The 20,165-nt window shown below is 36.6% G+C and overlaps 1 protein-coding gene across 9 annotated transcripts in view; it reads left to right on the top strand.

The window, feature by feature from the left end:
• The window catches only part of LOC110068880 (cartilage oligomeric matrix protein-like), a 49,860-nt gene that overhangs the window by 7,891 nt on the left and 21,804 nt on the right, over positions 1 to 20,165 (top strand). For 2 of the 9 annotated variants that reach the window (XM_020776299.2, XM_020776291.2), the window contains exons 1-5: positions 6,660 to 6,884; positions 16,105 to 16,158; positions 18,081 to 18,184; positions 18,871 to 19,125; positions 19,626 to 19,963. In XM_020776299.2, coding sequence (XP_020631958.2) covers positions 18,112 to 18,184; positions 18,871 to 19,125; positions 19,626 to 19,963 — 666 coding nt within the window. In that variant the 5' untranslated portion in view covers positions 6,660 to 6,884; positions 16,105 to 16,158; positions 18,081 to 18,111. Of the gene's footprint in view, positions 1 to 4,906; positions 4,983 to 6,659; positions 6,885 to 10,253; positions 10,309 to 16,039; positions 16,159 to 18,080; positions 18,185 to 18,870; positions 19,126 to 19,625; positions 19,964 to 20,165 lie in introns of those variants that run through there. The other 7 variants (XM_089295626.1, XM_020776292.2, XM_020776296.2 and 4 more) reach the window with 7 other exon arrangements.

The raw sequence follows: 20,165 nt of genomic DNA, 5'->3' as shown, positions 1-20,165 counted from the left end.
AAGTTAATAAGAAGGTGTTTCGACACGCTGCTGTCGGAAAAGTACCTATTTTTATTTCGCAAGTGCATTGGCTTTGAAAGTATAATTGTGAAGCACTTAGCTTTTTCCGGTTGAGAATAAACGCTCTTTAGAAAGCATGGTTTTACTTTAAAAGAACAATTTTCCAAGGATTCCATGACTCTCGTGTTTTGGAGAGGGTTATACTGTTTTCTGAAATTTGGTATAGTCCTAGTTTGAGAGGTTAAGGAAATAATGAAAGCTACTCTTATCATAGCCAAAGTTGACAATTAAGTGTAAATCTGTTTATTCGGGGGCACCAGTCTTCACGTTAAATTTGTTTCCTGATAGGTGAATATCATATGCGTTTGTAATATCTCATAGGTGATAACACTTTCCCGCTTAACAAAGCTGAGAATCGATATGTGAATCGAAATATAGTGCAACCTTTTATTTGGTTTTTTTGTAATATTTAATTTAATAAGTTCCAGTTAAAGAGATTCTATCTAGCGAACTTGGCGAGCAGGCTGTTCAATATCAGAAATAAACTTACTTTGACAGTACATTATACACTAGAAAAAAAGGTTACAGTTATTCAGAATCAATTACTGAGAAAACCCGTTTTCAACAAATGCACTTGAAACGAAAATCTCGACAACTTCAAACAGCGAATTACTTATCGATTATTCCATTTATTCTCCATTTCACAAGTAATTCGCCTTCGTCTAAGCCATACACGTGCGTAACCTCAGATTGAATTTACAGCCAATACAATGAACTTTTTCGCTTCAGTTTTGTGCTCAAAATCCCCGCTTAAGAAAGCATCATTCATTAGACAGTAGCATAGGAAAAGCCAAGGAAATTAGTGTCACTTAATCTCTAGGCCCACACTTACAGCGCACAATTCTCTTTAAATTCTGTTTACTTTGTAATCAGATGTCATTATAGTAAGGGAAATATTGAGGGATTTTAAAAAACATTACCAGGAGTTATTTCCTTTGCTTGGCCGTGTAAAGCAAACAATGCCAGACTTAAATTTGATTTTCTTCTTCGCTGATTGCACGTTGTGAATTCTCACGTGAATTGACTTAAACTGAGAAGCTCACAACCATAAAAAAACACTGCAAGCATAGTCGATTAATTAATTGTTTTCTCTCGTTAGCCAACTGACCGACGGCCGAATCAACAAAGCTTGATAACTCTAGTAATAGGACCAGTAACTTCAGAGAGGTTCCCTTCGTGCTTGAAAGAAGGGAGAGGTTTTAGCTTTCGCAAAACAAAATCAGGAAAAAAAATTCTCTAAGGAACTTTTTTTCTCTCGGCCTGAGACAGTGCACTCGCCCAGTTACCATCTGGAAAACAGATGCTATGAAGAAAATAGAGCTGCGCTAGGCTTGCAGCGTGTTTTCTTCACATTGCTCCTTTCGAGAATTATCACCATTGTGTTACACTGCTGTTAAAATGGGTTTGTTGCTAAGTGTGGTTTATTCCGGGCAGAACTCATATTTTCAGCCATTTGATTTTGAATCAGTAAAGCTGTCTTCACGACGAAAGTGATGCTGATAATTAGGTGAAAAGTTGCATGTGGATATAAAGTTCCCCAATTGTGTTTTGATGGGGTCTTTTGATTACCGTCATTGCTTCAGTATATCAAGTCAAGTCGAGTCTTTTTTTTTTTGGATAATTGGAATGCAACCAACACCATCTCCCGCTTAAAACGAAAAAAATTGCTCTATCAAATAGCACAGTAACTACTAGAAATACAAAATAAAAGACTGGTTTTGTGATCCCCAGAATATTAATATCTTCGAGAGTGAAGGACTTCTACAATTAATCGTAGTCCTGTGCGACAGACTAGAATTAAACTGATTTTTTGAAAATTTGATAAATGAAATTGTGTACATTTGACTTGGGGGACTCTCTCCTGAAACCAACCGAGTGGTTCCCAATTATGTTTGACAGAAAAAAAGTTCTTTTATGTAGTTGCCGGCCAACCAAGCGTTAAATTTCCTTTATAGTAAGCCATAAATTCGTTTTCACTCTGTTTACCTCATGTAAGAGAGTATATTGTTTCCGTGTATTTGGCAGAACTTCAGTGAAGATTTCTTTTGTAAAAAAGAGTTTGTTAGCCTATGAAGAGATAGGTGAAGGCAACTATTGTGCAACAGACATCTTTTAACCAGCTTTGTTATAGACGAGCGTTCACACAGTAATTTCAAGAAAGCTCAGGCTCGCACCACAGTAGCAAGATATTGTTATCGTTTGCTGATTCTTCACAGTCAGCCAGGCGCCGCTTTCCAGATATAATAATTAGGACTTGTTTCCAAACCTCTGTCTCCTAAAAATTTTTTGTTAAGCCTAGTAACTAATGACGGAATTGATTGCATCAAGAGAAGATCAAGGCTGATCTTGATTATATGGAATGAACCCTTTCAGACCCTTGAAATAGTTTATTCTTCCAACTGATAGCCATAGGTTCCTCAGAATGTTAGTTTTTAAGAGTTTGGTGATAAATCATGACGACATGGTCAATTTACAGTGTTTAAATGTAGCTATAATCAAGACATCCTATGGTTGATGGGATTCTGTGTTTCAGTTCTGATGCGGAAATTGAGTGTTTTGGTCGTTCTGTTGTTTTCAAGTCGTTTGTCTTTGGACGATTGGGATGCAACGCCGGCGATTGCATTAAAGATGGAATCCGCTCAAAGTTTGAGCAATAAGTGCAAAAGTTATTTACTAAAAATCTACACACAGCACGGTAACTTTTTGAGTAATATTTAAAACATCTCACTTTAATTAATTTCTCTAAGTGACCCTGCGATTAAATTCTCTAACATTCTCGAAAAAGTTAATGTCAAACCTCGTAAGAATGCTTAATGCGTGTGTTATTGTTTTTTCAACTAACGCGAAACGTCCGTTTCAATTGAAATATGGATAACTTCAAGTTCAATTTTCTCTCGCGGGGTCAGCTTGAGAGCTTAAATCTCGATAAGTTCGTCTTACCTTTATTCAAAATATCACCCTGCTATGAAGTTTTTTTGGTAACTTTATTTTTGCCATTATTGCTCGAATGTTCTGCGGAAATCGTCTTAATTTCAGTCAAATGTCATAAGTAGTGGAAGGGTAAAGTTCACTACCCAGCCATTTGCGCCAGAATCAATATCCGTGCTCAACTAAAATCCTCTTGGTCCTTGTTGAATTGTAAATTCTCTGTGTCTAGTCAATCAAACGTGTGATTCCGACAAAAATTAAATGGGACCAAGTCCATAAATTAAGCTTAACATAATCGCCTCAAGAGCGTTAAACTTTTCACTCAGTCTTTGGATCTAACCTTGGAAAGCAAAGACTACACGCAGATTTCTTGAGTTGCTGTACAGTAGAACTATGTAACTCAGTCTGCGAGTAAATGTAGAAGTCGTGTTTTAAATGCAGTTTCAGGTTTCTACCAGGTTTTAAACGACCGAACAAGCACAACTGACTTACAAAAAAAAAAGAAAAGAAAGAAAAGTTCTGTGCTTGTTCGGTTCGATGATCAAACGCAAAAGGGGCACTCTGATGAGTTCGAGAACTCAAAAGCCAAGAGACTTATTTACATCAAAAGTTGTTGTCTAGAGTTGTTAAAGATTACTTTACTAATGCACGAAAGTTATGTAGGGGAATTTTGATGAGCTGCGAATGCGAAGGTTTTGGTCTCAAATTAAAAAAAACGTCAGGTAGACTTCAGTTTTAAATCCTGTTTAAGTGTCTTGGAAAGATTACTGAAAACTAATTGCAATTTGTTGTCCCTTCAACAGTTCACTAAATATGAACCTGGGTACTCACGGGATCATAATCCTGGCGCCTTGTTGACCAAAACTGCTGCAAAATCTCCGTTATATATATTTCCCTGTTTAATTCTGGAGAACTGCCGATCGCCACTGTCGTCCAAATTCAGGAAAAAATAGATAAGTTTCTATTTGTTTTGTTTGTTTTAAGCCAATTAATATCGTAAACATGTCGAATTTTAAGCGCATCATACGTGCTATATTGTCGTTGTTAGGGTACCGTCACGAACGGCCGTTTAAAACCTCAATATGTAAATCTCAATGACATATTTCAGCGCGTTATATCAAGTATCTATAATTGCAGTCTAGACCACGGTTATTATCGATATCAGTTTATTTTTGAAATATCTTTAACAATTTGCGCTATAATTTAAATTGAGAAGGAAAGACAAATCAGTGAAGTTATTGGAGCCAGATAGCCGATAATATCGGTAAAATTGAAAGCCTTGCCCCAGTAGTATATGTTAAATAGAAAGCAAAACTAGACGACTCCTATAAAGGCTTGTTGCACAGTAAGCAATACAGCGGCATTAAATAACATAACATATAAGCGAAAAACACTTGGAAATATGGCTTCACCGGTGCCTCTTTGTCTGATTCACCTCAATTCATCCTGTTTATCTTGGTCCGATCACCTTGAAACTTCCATTTGAGACAGTTGCTAGGTTTTACGTCACTTGATGCGCAATGTTGTGTCGCTGTGTCAAACTTGTTGACACTTTTTGCGACATAACATAACGACAAAAGGAATGGTAAGCTTTTCTTACTGTGTATACCAAGGTCAACGTTGGTGTATAACCTCACCGAAATAAGTATACAACATTCCTTGGTGGTCTAACGTTTAGGCAAGTAATGTGCACCAAAGCTACCAATGAAAAGTAAAAACTGAAACTTTGATAACTCCCTGCAGAAATATCCCCGTAACCACCTTAAACGTTTCTCTCAATTTGATATTCGCCCCGTCCCGAAAAATCGCAATTGCACTGAAGTTTGCATTTTTATTCTTCCCCATGCTCTTTAAATCTTGGACCATCAGTTCATTTTTTATCTCTGTGGGTCTTCAGCTTCCTTTTTGCTTCCTCTAGGATAAACAAGCAGATGACGTTGAGGTCGGGGCTTCCAGGGTCCTTCACTAGGTCATGATCAGTTGCATAACCGTCTGTGAGTATTCTTCGAAACTTATGTTTCAAAGATGAAACTACGAATTTCAGGCTCGGTAACAAACAGCCATCTCAAAAACCGGTGGTGCGTTAAGAAATATAATCCTATGTAATTACACAAAATGGTAAAATGTGCTCAATTACTGAATCAATGAACGCGTTGAATAATGAGATATAAGTGGCAACATAAGAAATACATTTTCTAGTGTTCCATTTTATTGTATACATGTCAAAGCGAGCTACCAGCTGAGGCTGAACAAAAATGAATGTACAAAAACTGAACGCCGTGCAACAGTGAAAAAAACAAAAAGAAAGAAAAAGATCTGCGAAACAAAAATTCCAATAAGGGGTAAATACTAACTCGCAAATTCCTGTCCATCGATATTCAATCATTCAAATGCTTAATTCTTACTATCCACATTTTCACCTCCTGCCTACATTAGGAATATTAGAGTTTTGACAAAAATGTGTTCCGTTTCTGTCCAATCAAAATAGCGGCGTGCACTGTACGAAGGGCTTCGCGCCAGCCTGCCATAATGTCGAATGTTTAAGATGAACAAAACGAAATAAATTGTTCCGCCATAATGTCGCACCGGTAACGAGTCTTCCAACAGGCTACCTACCTATCTCTGTGATGAAAGAAGCCGCAGCCAGTAATGAGCAACCTGAATGATTTCTACTGAAGGCAGAACATGTTGTCTGGTATGATAACCCCTTACGTAAGACACCGTCGGGGCGTTAGGGGTGCAGTATTGATGCGCAATTTTTTGTTGGCTTTGATGTTTGGCTGAAGAATATATATAAAAAGGTTGTTAGTGTAAAAGGCTTGCAAATCATTGAGAAATTGCGTTTTCGTATTTCATAGCGCGATTTTTTAAATCAAGCTTCTATTGATATGATTTAGTAATTGATTAGCATCAAACTAGTAATTAACAATGTTGATTTTTTACACAAAGGGCGTAAAAGTTTGCATGCTGTGCATTGTGTACACGAAATTAAGGTCGGACCAGTTTAGGTTATGACAAACGGACAATAAATGTGAGTCAATCATTCTCTGCAGGTTTGACTCGTTGCCAAAGAACTAACTTAAGCGACTTCCCACTTGTTTTTAGAACCTCTACATTGTAGCAACCTTTGCATAACATGCTCGTTTATATTTAAGTTATATTCAGTTCTCTTGTTCTATTGATGGTCATATATATCGTACATTTCAATGATGTTTGCCAGAGGCTTTTCTCACGCGCCTTGAGATCGCCCACTTGTACTCAGGGCTACCGAGAAGTTCACTGATGCGGCTTGTATCCAGCTCTCTCTCGGTTCTTTTTGGTAGAATAAAATTCTGCTGCCAAAATTTTGGGTAAAAAAATCATATTTAAAACTTGCATTTTTGTCGAATTTAAAAACGATCAAAAACTGTGTGTAGAGATGGCATATTTAATGTTCGTCTGAGTGAATTTGTGCAAAATTATGTTGAATTCATGCCATCAGAGATACAATTGTTGTAATATTTAGGTAATTCAGAAGTTTATTTAGACATTTTTGTGCATGGAGAGAGAACCAAAACTAAATATTTTTACCTACCCTACTCATGTAGTGTCACGTTCCTTTCGTTTACCCCATATCCCATAAATATTTGTCTTTTACAAAGGCCTGTCCAGATGCTGACCGCATATATCGATGTGCTCATTGTTTCTTGACATTTCATGCCTTCGTTGATTGTCGCCTTCCATTCGTTACGCTTCAACAGTCGGCGCGACGTCAAACGAATCGGCGGTAAGCTAGACGGAAAACTTAGAAACTGTCGTGCTTTTCTTGTTAGAGTTGGAGATTCCACACTAAGTGATCAAACGGTTCTTATTGTTGGATCGTAACAGAGTGATTCAAGCTTGCATCGGATCTTCAGGTGAGAGGAATGTCAAAGCTATATTTTCATTCCATCAAAACGTGATAAATTGTGGTCCAAATCCTACATGTTAATGTATTCCCCGGCTTTGTACTCATGCTCCCTTTGCGATTTGAAAGCGAAGACCGTACGCTTATCTTGACATTACTGACCAGAAACTCTCGAAAGCGCTTGTCAATATGATTTACTAGATTAAGGTTACTTCTTATCTCGGTTTTGAGTTCTGTGGATTGCTTATATTCTGACAGATTGATCTATAAACTTTAGACGTGTTTCAAATGTCTTCCTTATCAAGATGTTACAGACTGCAGAACTAACTGAACGAAGAGTCAAATTTGTTCAATCCCTTGCTAGTGTGGCAGTATGAAAAACCGATAAGACATTCCGCAAACGGTGAAATCGTAATGTCGCGTACTGTTACGAGTGCATGTCGAGTGAGCTGTTTGTTCTGAGGTTAAAAAAAGTTTTAATATCTACAGTGACGTTTCGACTCTGTGACATGTTTCGTCACTTGACATTTATCTTTCATCCACTCTCTCTTTCGAGTGATAATAACAGTATGATTCCTGAATTCTCGAGAACGTTTATCAGCTTAAAGGTTCAAGAACGTCCTTGGCGACAAAGCCGAAGTTCAGGAAACCATTTTCTGCTCCGTTGATTTGTGCATGTAAAACGTACTCCCTTCAATTTTCATAAATGCCTGCTAATGACCTGAAAACAAACAATTCTGTCCTGAAATGTTATTGCCTCAGCTGAATTATGAACAGTTAAGGGCATTGCACGACTAAAGAACTACAGTACAACGTCCGGACGCGGTTTTGTACGAGAACGAAACTGGTTGCAGCTCTAACTTCTGGATGATTCGTGATAAATGGGAAAGTTTTCATTGCGCGATTTCAGATTGAATTTCCGGTTGAGGGGTTAAATATACACTCTTATGTTTTCTCTGGCAGCTTTTTCTTCAAACAGAGGGTAAATTATACTTGGCGGTCGTTCCATGTAAGCCTGTGTTTACTTATCCCGTTAGTTGGGTATTGCCCCCGTTTTAAAAGTCACGAATATCTGCTATCACTAGATAACAAATTGGAGACCTCGAAATAGACATGTTAATCACCTGTGGGAAAATAATTTGGAGGTTGACTTTTTGGGCTAGTTATTTCATAGTATTAAGTTGGACACAAACTTTAAAACCCTAGAATTTATTTAAAATTTGTTTGTCGCTATTACTGGGATTAGAGCATGCCAGAGAGAAGGTAAAGTATTGGATATTCCAACGAGACCATTGATTGCATAGAATATAATGCCGAAATGGAGATTATTTTGGAAACAAAAAGTAGGTTATTAGCACTTCGTAGAAAACATTAACAACTAAAGTTCACATTACACAGCCTGGAGGCAAATTATTTGCATGATTGAAAACGAGCACCATCGAAACATTAAATCAATAGTTCCCAAGAAAACTCTTTCAGCTGTAAGAAAGCAGATTAACTATATTGTACTAAGCAAGTCGAACACAAAGAGAACTCAAAATCGATGGGAAAGACTCAGGGATCTGCAAACAATACACTGTACGTGATAGGGTTGGGAGAAACAAAGCCATCATTAAATAAGAACGAAATCATTCCTTACGGGTAATAACTTTTAATTGAATCACCTAATCTGCGTGTGGTCTTGATTAATAACGATAGGAGAGACTGTTGTGACGATATGTCGATCAAACCTTTCAGTTGTTTAGGAAAGTGGATGTACTGGTATACAGTATAATAATATTTGTCTGCCCAAGCTTCACTTTACTTCATTAAAGTACACCTGTTATTAATCACGAATTGCAAAGAAACATTTTTCAAAAGTAGCTGTTGCTTTAAGAGAGGTAGCTCAGTACTGAATCCATGGACTACTTAGAAACTACCGCAATGATTCGATTTAACGCCTTCCTTCCAATAACCGCCACCTTTATAATAAGCGCTCCCCATCGAGTGCCATTTTCTTAATAAGCGCCCCTCCCAACAAGCAAGCGACGTTTAAGGCATTGACAAAGAATAGATTGGTTAGACGAATGCACTATTAATTCTATTTTCCAGTTTGGACATTATGACTATCAGAGCCCCCTAATGTTACAATTCTTGAGTCAAGGGATCTGTTTAGAAGATGTGATCTCAGGCGAGGGAAAAGTAAACATAAAGCGTAAGAGGAGCTCAATTTGTCCTCGCCAAAACGGTCTCAGGAAGCACAGCTTCGTAACCTTTAAAACCGGCACAATGTTTCTTCTTCTTTAAAAAATAATTCTCCAGGAAACATTTTATGAACAAACTAATCCAAAAAGGCAAACACATTCCATTCTGGTAAATTCATGACATGCAAACTTCAGTCACTATTGACGACAAAACATAGCCAATGAGCGTGCGACAATTTGACAGTTCGTCAATTTAGCAAGAGTTAGTAACCATGTGATTGCTATATTTTGCTAATCTCAACTGCTTGAAACTGCCAAGCGATGTTTAAAGTAAGGGCACTCTTACTTTAAACACCTGACATTTTTTTTGTTGACTCTAGAGTAAGGGCTCTTAACACAATGTGAAAGATTTACATTTCTACAGTTCAAAAACGCCAATACTTTTGTTAATATGAAGAGCCTTGTTCTATTTATCAAAAAATTGTTCAACAAAATATCAAGTGTTCATAGTTCTAGTGGCCTCACTGTAAATATAATGAGAAAATCGCTGAATTCATTTAAAAGTAGTGTCCTGAAGAGAACTTATACTCGGTGATCGGTTTTTGTTTGCTTCATGTTTGGTAATTATCCATCAAAGAAATCTAGAGAAAGACATTTGAATCTTCAGTGTAGCAAAATGCTCGATGGCAAGTGAATAAGGTATTTACTCCTTATATTATATTCCATAAAGGAATCTTTGTTGATAATAACGACCAGCCTCGTTAACATACTCGCTTTATTCTCTGATCCAGCTTCAAAAATATTAACTCTGATTATTCGAAGGGCATGGTGCAATTAACTGTCCCAAGAAATTTGAACAAAGATGTTTGAAATACTTTTTCTTTACTGGTGATTTAAAAGGAAAAAAATCACAGAGAACGTATGGACTCGTTAGTGTTTTACCAGACATAAAATTTTGTAGCTTTAGAAAGCCTGTATCCACTTCGATAGTAAACGCAAAGCAATAGTAATTTAACCAATTACCGAGTCTCACAATGTTAGGAAATGTGAACAATGACTTGAGCAAAGGTTCGCTAAGGAATACAGCAGATCTGAATATGACGTCATCAGAATTGTAAGCACATACAAGCAATGCACTTGTGGTTTATCCGTTCATCAAAAGTTGAAGCTTTCTTTTACATTGCTCGTTTGCTTAGGAAGTTTAAACAAGCAAGCAAAAGAACTATTAACTACAGGGGAGAGATTAAAAAGGTAAGAAATCTGTTAAGGTAGTGGGTTGAAACGATATTTTTGACAAAGATTCTTGATGTATGATGTGACAATAAAAACCGTCTGAAACGTTTGAACTAATCCGTGAAACATCATAGAGCTAGTTTTTTGAACCACAAATACTATAATTGAATTCTTTTTTTACAAAATGAGTGTTCCCATCATTAGCTCAATAAGTTTCGTATCGCTTTTCTCAGTCTATGAGATAAGTACGTATTTGCACGAACGACCATTTACTATCGTCGCATTGGTTTCACTCATTTCGTCTTAAATAAGTTTTGATTAGATGGGCCGCATAATTGTTATACAGTGAAATCTATCTTAAGCGGACACCATTGGGACCCTCACTAGTGTCCGCTTAATACAGGGTGTCCGCTCTAGACAGGTTCTAATATATCGTGCAATAACATTTAATTGTTAACCCTTTTGAAATCGTCACTTTTATCGATAACCGCATATCAACGTTGCCTAGCTCCTAGGCCTCGATATTTGAATATTCCAGTTAGCTTTAAAACGACATCGCTGAACAATGATCTCAAAGTGACTCAATCGTGAGACAACCGAGTTTAAAATTCATCTGTCCTATCTTACACCAAGATGAATAATAAAGGAGTCTGAGCTGAGCTTTTAGAAGTAAAAAGCCCTTGAAGTGTCCGCTTATTGTAGGTTTTGTGCAACAAAATGGCTTGATATTAGTGTCCGCGTCCGCTAAACAGAGGTGTCCGCTGACTGCAGTAAATGCGGGTAGAAAATTTAGGGACTCAAGCTGGTGTCCACTTAATACAGGGTGTCCGCTTAATACAGTTTTCACTGTATAGGAAACACTAACAAACACTAACGTGTCATTATGAAGTGACCCAACTTCGGTCAAAACGTTAATTTTTTTATTAAATCAAGGTAATTGTGGGGAATTCCATTCTCTTAAACTGATATGAATTTACCTATACATTCCAACTTCTTTATCTTTAACATTATCAATTGTCCTCAAACATCCGTTTCTCGTGATAACATCAAATTAAAACACTTAGTTTGTGGTGCATTAGCAAAGGAATTTCGCTCGCATAATATCAGTACGTCGTGTATTGGTTGTCTCTGTATGTTTTAACCTTATGGTTAAATACTGACATGTTTGCTTTGAACGATCCTTCACGAACGCGTTCTTTGTAGCTTCAGGGTTGCTACTTCCGCAGGCAGTGAATTTGTTTATCTTTATTTTTGGCATGATTGAAAGACCATTTGATTTCTTACTTCGTCAGCTTTCGATATTTTGCTAATCTCGACGGCTTAAAACTTCCAACTGATTTTTAAATGTAAAGAGGAAATCGCTAAATTCACTAAATTATTTCATCGCTAAAAATAGTGTCGTGAAGGAAACTTCTGCTCGATGATCATTTGTTGTTTGCTCGAGTGTTATGTTTAACAGATTGGCTAATGATCCATGCAGCAAAGACATTTATGACACAAGGACATTAGAATCCTCAGTATAGCCAAATGCTTTATGGCAAGTAAATATGGCATATATTCGTCGTATCATATTCTATAGACCGTTTTCACTCCCGTAGCCAGCAACCATGCGAATTTACTGGAATAAAAGGAGGTGTTTACATAAGAAAAGAGTTCAACTCCTTTTAGATTGGTTTGGTACATCAATATGGCTGCCGTGACGTCATGCGAAAATGCTGTATAGAGGAATCTACATTAGCATAAGCGCTTGAGTTCCTGATCGAGTTACCAAAAAATTACAGCTCTGAATGTTTAAAGGACATAGTGCGGTTGATTGTCCCAAGAAATTTCGGCCCGATGTTTTAAATACTCTTTCTTTACTGCAGGTTCAAAACATCAAAAATTCACAAAGAATATAATTTATGGGTTCATTAGTGCTTTTTGCCACCCAGAAACTGTGTAGCTTTTGAAAGCCAATATCTTCTTTTACATTAAACCCAAAGAGCTAAACATTTTGCCAATTTCTGAGTCTTACAATCTTTATAATTGTTTGAAGGCAACTGGTATCTGCAGTATAGTGCCTTCTCTACGCAGGTTCTCAAATTAATGTGGCCAAATGTAAACAGTGACGTCAACAAAGGTTCCCTAAATAATACAGCTGATCTGAATATGACGTCATCAGAATTTTAAATAGGAACCGCTTTGAAGGTGGTCAGTTTTTTCCTACAGTTTATGCACGTTAACTGCTCAATGATTTTGCTTTGAAGATTCGGCGTTTTTGAAACTAAGGACAACTCTTCGTAAACTGAAAGAAGACCCAATATTTTCCTCAATCAGTCAAAGTTACGCACATCAAGTTTTTAAATATGATTAAGTAGTTTTGAGGGTATTAAAAAGCAACTGGCCATCGGGTCACCAAGAGAGGAGAGTGTTTTGATTTGTACCACAATCTCTGAACTTGCCCCGCAGACAGCAATATACGTCAAGACCAGCAAGGAGAATTGAAATTCTGGTCTAGTTAAAAGAAAATTGACTTTTCTCTAAAATATTACAAAGAAAACCTTTCCATAATTGAAAAAAATTTATGGCATATTGTTCATCTAAACTACATAGACAACTTTTACAGAGTTTAGGAACTTTAAAACGTAGTTTTACTTTACTATTAGTATATTTAGTTTTGTATGCACTATAGCATTTGAAAATTTTCCATTTTTCTACGTCTGAAAATCTGCAAATAAGTGTTTTTTTTAAACAATAGTTACTCATTGCAGTCAAATATTAATTACGTTAAAGATGAAGGTTTTTCTCTTTGTGCTATTGTGTAAATTCCTTTTTTTTCAGATTACATTGTTCTTGTAATGATCTCCCAAGTACAGTTTCAGTCTTCCAAATTAACCTAATATATGGAAGAAGAACGCCACGACTAACTTTAAATACTTATTTATTTATTTATTTTATTTATTTAACATTTCTTTATACACGGTTAAAAATCATCAGGTAATACTAATATTTAACGTTATATATAAAAAATTAAAAAAAAAAAATTAATACTAATAAACTACTAATAAACTGTCCATGCTAAATACTAGTTAATAAAAATTGAAGTAGTAAATCCTAATTTAAATATTAAACTAATCCTGTTTTCCATGAATGCCGTGTCTAACTTTGCTTTTAAATTGAATAAAAGATTTTATCATCCTGAGATTGCAGGGTAGGCTGTTCCAGAGAGTTGCACCACTGTAACTAAAGCTATTTTTCATATAGTTAGTTCGTGGATGAGGTACAACCAGTTTTTTTTCGGAATCCCTTAAAGAATAGCGCATTCCACTACGTTTTAGAAATTTAGACGATAGGTATTCAGGAACCAAGCCATTTAAAGATCTATATACCATTAAGGCTTTCTGAATTTGACGCTGGGTACACAAATCTTTCCAACACAGTTGTCGTATTAGACCTTTGGCATCAGTATCATAACTAGAGGAAGTTAACACGCGAGCGGCGCGGTTCTGAAGCTTTTGTAGCCTGTCCGACAAAGTTTTACCGCAATTACCCCAGACAAGATTGCAGTAGTCAAAATGAGGTTGAATTAGAGCACTGTATATATAAAGCAGTGTAGCTGGTGGAACAAAAGGCCTAACACGTTTTATGGCACCAATCCCAGATGCAATCTTTTTAGACAATTTATCAATATGGGTTTGCCAAGTTAGGTTTTCGTCGATCAACACACCGAGCGATTTGACTGAGGAGACACGATTTATTGGAACATTATTAATTGAGAGCTCAAGTATATCTGGAAGGGTACTCAGTCTTTGTCTGGAACCAATCAACATAAATTCCGTTTTAGTCGCGTTTAAAGTAAGTTTGTTAGAAGTAAGCCATTTGTTTAAATTACTTAGATCGTGATTTAGATTAGACTGTATAGAGCTCAGATCAGCTCCCGCATACATCAGCATACATCCTAGGCTGACATGATGATAAGCAGTTGGGCAAGTCGTTAATGTAAATAAGAAATAATAGGGGACCTAGGATTGTTCCTTGAGGTACCCCACATTTTAGCGAACGCGTTTGAGAAAGAGAACCATTAACAAGACATCGTTGTGTACGGCTTGTTAAATATGAGTTGAACCAGTCAAGAGCTATTCCTTGAACTCCGTAAAGGTTCACTTTAGTTAAAAGAATTTCATGATCAACAGTGTCGAACGCTTTTTTTAAATGGAAAAAAACTACAGCATTAACATTTCCGCGATCGATATTAAACGCCCAACTATCGGTAGCTTCTAATAGAGCAGTAACAGTTGAATGCAATGAGCGAAAGCCCGACTGTTGTTTAGAAATTACGTCCTCTTTAGTTAGAAAGCTATATGGCTGGTCATACACGATCCTCTCGAATACCTTAGCAATTACTGGAATGACTGAAATTGGTCGATAATTATTTAGATCAGATCGCTCACCCTGCTTAAACAACGGAGTAACTCTAGCACATTTCCAATCGTCAGGAAATATACCAGAAGTCAAAGACTTGTTAAAGAGGTCAGATAAAGAGACCGAAATAAGATCAGCACATTCACGGATTAATCTAGCAGAAATGTTATCAAGACCCGTTGCTTTAGATCTAGATAATTTGTTTAGATGAGAAAAAACAATATTACTGCTAGCTGGACAGAAATGGAATGTTTTGTTGTTACAAGTGATAAAGTTAGTGTAGCTCGAATCATAATTTTGACCTATTGGAGGTATTTCATTGGCAAGTCTGGGCCCGGTTGTTGAAAAATGGTCATTAAAAGTATCTGAAATTTCACTAGAATTATTGATTACAACGTCATTTACTTTTAGTTCTTTCACAGTCGCATTGCTTTACGGCGAGATGTAAGTTCATTAATTGTTTGCCAAGTTTTCTTAGAGTTGTCCTCAAATTACATAAAAGCTTTCGAAAAATAAGATGCCTTAGCAGTTTTGATCCTATTATTTATTGAGTTTCGCAGCTTTTTATATTTTGCCCAATCGCATGGATCATTTGACTTAACAGCTTTTCTCTTGGCAACGTCACGATCGCGCATACCTTTCTTCAAGTTTGAGTTGATCCAGGGTGCCTTATGTGATCTTATACGTTTAGTTCTAAATGTATAAGATCATATAAGGCACCCTTACGAATTATTTAGGAATTAATCCCTGCTGTTGCAAAAGTGCTATCTCAACTGAAGTGTGTAAATATCGCTGCAGGATTAATTCGAGTGTACAGAAGTCTTAATTTCCGTCGTTTTAATTAATATACCATCTTTGTAGCAGCAGATGTTTCCTGTTCTCATTGACTGTTGGTCTAACTTTGTTATCAATTTAGGTTTGACTTCAACTGTGTTTGTTACAGTTATGATATGTAAATAAGACGTTTTGCTGTAATTTTTCCAACGCAATTCGGTCAGTGAAAAATAGTTTTAACAAGATCATAACACATAATGTTCCGAATCAGAAGTCGAGATATGCAATCTAGATTGAAGGTGGCGACAGTTGGCGGTAAAATTCCCTTCACTTGTCATTTCATTAACAAAAGTGTCTGAAAAACGCCTGCACACCCAAAACACGCCTGTAGCCACCTCTTAAACCGAATTAAAAATATAAACATGAACGCTCTTAAACAAAAGTGTTTTCGATCTCTGGTATCTCGTATTTTGTTTCATTTTCGGTGGGCGCGAACGGGCGTGGTCAGGTGTTATTACGCCCACGTAAACGTCACCCTGAGGGCTTGTATTCCAGTGATCAGTATTAAATAGATTGCCGGCTGTGGTTTATGCGTTCATCTAAAGTGGAAGCTTCCTTTTACATTATCTGTTTGTCTAGGAAACGTAAACAAGCAAGCAAAGGAAGTAAAAACTACAGGGGAAAATTAAAAAGGTAAGATATCCGATAAGGTAGAGAGAGGAATCCACATTCCCGACTCTCTGTTTTCTTAGCAATAAATTAAAAAAGTCGGGTTATCTCGCAGTTTCCTTAGCAGCCGTTTTTGAGGTTGCCTCGATAATAAATAGATTCTTGATGCACGATGTGACAACAACAAGCCGGTTCTGTAAAACAGTGTAGAGTTAGGTGTTTAAACAACTAACGCAAACTTAAAACTCTTTTTACGTTAATCCCTTAAGCATATACACTCTTCCTGTTAGGTCAATAAGCATTCGTATTCCTTTTTTCTCTATGAGATAAGTGCGTTATTCCACAAGCAAACGACTATATGTTATAGTAGCATCATTTCACTCATTTAGTCGTGTATACTTTCTAGAGGAGGCACTTAATTGCTGGACATATATAGCACTGATAAAAGTTAACGTCATTCAGAAGCTTGGTCACCGTTAGATTTGTTATTAAAGCACTTCTTTGTGAGGAATTTTGTTTTCTCAAATTACCGACTCACAAAGCTTCGTCGTAGGGAACTTCTTGTCTTTCAAGTCGTCAATGTTGATACATTCAGTTTCAGCAACAAATTAACTGAAGCGGAAGATTATCTTCGTGACCAAACTAGTTTCTTTCCGGCCTTGCAAAGCAGACATCTGCAGCAATCTATGAGTTATCTCTGAGTGCAGTGATCAAAGTCGACGATGCTCGTAGATTCAGTAATACAAGACTACCGGAGCTATTGTTAGTCAATCATCTGATACTGTTCGATGATAAGAAGTACAACAGACGAAAAAAAATTCGCTTCAAGCAGACATAACTTGATATGTCAGGTGAAGTAAAGGAAGTATCGCTGAATTGGTTGGGGGGTATCACACAGTTGATAACAATTGAATTTGACCTGTTTTGTCGGTTGTTGTCTTTTGCGTTTCTCTTGATACTCCAGTTCAAAGTGGAATATAGTCTAAAATAAGCACGGTAATGTTCAGTGCATCGATGATCATAGATAACTAAAGATCAAAATTATTTTTTCTTCAGTTTGTATTAGGTTACAGTTCTACAAGTCCTCCTAAATCAGCTGTTTTCATCTGTGACTACCATCTTTAGACCCGATTCATAGCAAGTTAATCCGTTTAGTTAAAACAAATTGAAAGACCTGATTGTTTTGCGTTTGGTATAGTCTAATTCATGGTTTTACTTTTGGAACTTTCGTGCGAATATTACCAATAATTTTTTTTTTCATCTAGAGGTAAACAATCAACTGTTATGATAATAAAGGTTATCTGGTCATCTCGTAATTATATTGAAATGTTAATTTCAAAAACTTTCTACAGTGCGGAATGCATCACTAAGTGATATTGAAAAGTGCAAGTGGTAAAATGAACTAAGATCAAAATGTCAAAACTTTGGTACATCAAATAATATCTCAAGAGTTAACGTCCTTTGCGTGAGACTCATATCCGAAAGACTATTGCACATTTCCTTTAACAGGAAATTAGATCTGATCAAACAAATATTAAAAGAGTGTCCGAGAATTTGTGAGATGTTAAAAAGTCATGTAACTTTTAAATATTAAAATATTTTGAAACGCGTCGTATGGCATTATGTTAATAACGAGGAAAGTATATTTAATTCACTAATTGATGCTGTCATTTTGTCATAGAGCTGGAATAACTTTCAACCGTTAACATTGCATAAAAATGTGTGGTTTAAAACACAAGTTTAACTTCTTTCGTTACTGACCATAATTTATAAAAATTTGGTTGGTATTCTTAATGGAACGAGATCACATAAATACTCAGTTTTACTTCGTCGATGTAGAGTCCAACCATTTTTCTGTAAACTTTGATATTTTATCCAACTGACGGGAATTTTTTTTTTTTTTTTCATGTGCTGATATATTTTTCTTTTTGGATCTTCCTTTCCAGACGCGTCTGTTGTCCACCCTTGGATATAAAAATGTGGGCTTCACCGCTACCGTTGTGTTGTATGTTGCTACTTTTCATGGTGACCTCTCGAACAGCGACTACGGGTAAGTTTAAAGTGCTACTATGATCAAATGTTTACCCCTAGATTTTTTAGGTGTATAACATAGAACTCCATGAAAGATTCAAAACGCTGTTTACCGTTTGCAAATATCTGCATTAGTTCCGGAGATATTTAAGTTGATATTAAAAATGTGTAAAATATGTAAATGAGATGACACACTTTGCAAGGCATTTCTGCCTACGTCTCATCATATGTTTAATTCCCTGATGTGCCCTCAAATCGATACGAATTCCAAGGTTGCATCTTATTACATGAAATAACGTAAACAGCTTCTCCGCTATTTTCTGCGATCGTTTAGTTTTAGAATGTTGCGTATTTAAACAATTGTATCTAGGATAGTTTTGATAGTTGTGCCACTGATACAATATCTGAACATATCACGCTGGAATTAAGAAACCCGCAAGTTATTCTAGTGTTTTTTGAAAGAGAAATGACCGAAATTTGGGTGGGTTTTTACCCTTTCTAATGTTGCCTGTAATTAACCAATGAAAGAAGCATTACAACCTCGTGAATCACTCGTTTAATTGCGTAAGTTATGTTTCATTCATTTCCGTTCGTTTTCTCTCTTTGTGGTACAAACTAAGTCCGCTTTGACGTTCGACGCATTCGTAGCAATTTAACAAGCTGTCTGCGGAGTTATCAATGTTTTCGTAACGTTTTTCATTTCAGGTGAGATTGATCTCTTTGAAGCCTTCAACATCAACGTGAATACGAAAGGCTTCACACAAGTCCAAGGCCTTACAAAAGAATTCGGCAATGCCTACAAGGTCGGAAAGAGCATGCCGAGAATGGAACAGTCAAACCATGTTCTGGATGAGATCAAAAGCTCCCTGATCAAAGAAAGGCGACTTGTTATTATCGCCAATGTGAAAGTGAAGCATTTTTCATTTGGAACGCTATTCTCTGTGGAGTCTAAGAGTAGAGGTATTAGTTCATAAATGTATTTATGTTTTTCCCTCGTTTATGTCACTAAAATCTGGGGTTGGCTGAGCTCTGTTTATTGGGTAATGAAGACACAGATGCCACATGGGTCAAAATGGCTATAGGAATGTATTTTATGATTTGCAAGGATTTTCCAAGCATTGGTTTAATGTGCCTAGTCATCGTAGGTTTGCCAGAGAGTAAAGATCAGTAAAGGAGATGTCAATAGGCAGGAACAGACTTTGAGGGAAAATCCCACCTCTTCTTTCGTTCTCGCTTTTGTTATGTTTTGTTGTTGTTGTTGTTGTTTCTTTTTTTGTGCTGTAATAATTATTCTTTCTTGTCGTTTTCTGGAACTTGAGTTGTGTAGGGATGACTTTAATACCCATTTACATACTGATGAAAATATAACCTAAGTTACTTAATGTAAAGGAAATATCGTTTGTCGTTGAAACAGGACTACAATAAAAAATATCGTAACCAATATTATGTTATTTATTCAGGAAAAGCCTTACTGACCGTATGGGTAAGCTGTTATCAGTCTTGTCGCCTGGGCATTACCTACCAAACATCAGAGCGGAAAGTCCGGGACGTTTCATTCCACCATATCGGTAAAATATCTGATGACAAATGGCACAACATTGCACTCCATATTTTCCCTCACAGTCACCCCGAGAAAACAGAGGCGGATCTGTACGTCGACTGTAAGATGCTGAGCAGAAAGAAGCTATTGACGAAGATAGAAGATTTCGTGCCATCCTCAACAGGAAATCCTCAGGATATTGTGTTTTTGTTTGCACAGAGAGGTGGATACAAAAACAGTGTCATGTTGACTTGGAAGGTATAATAAAGTCCTCGTCACACGACAGTAACAATATTATATAGATGACAAATTTCAATTATTACTTATATAAGTTTCTGATTTTCAGATTTTCAGAATCCCAAACATTACCCTTGATGGCATTCGAGCATTTCATTGAAACAAAAAATACTCGGCACAAGACGCCCAGTTTAGCGAAGAAAATAGGAGAAAAACGCCTGAG

This window comes from Orbicella faveolata, unplaced genomic scaffold (genome assembly GCF_042242905.1).
Source record: "Orbicella faveolata isolate gen_17 unplaced genomic scaffold, um_ofav_v1 contig_26, whole genome shotgun sequence".
Lineage (NCBI taxonomy): Eukaryota > Metazoa > Cnidaria > Anthozoa > Scleractinia > Merulinidae > Orbicella > Orbicella faveolata.
The sequence above is the reverse complement of the archived record's forward strand: the minus strand, read 5'-3'. Positions and strand labels throughout refer to the sequence as shown.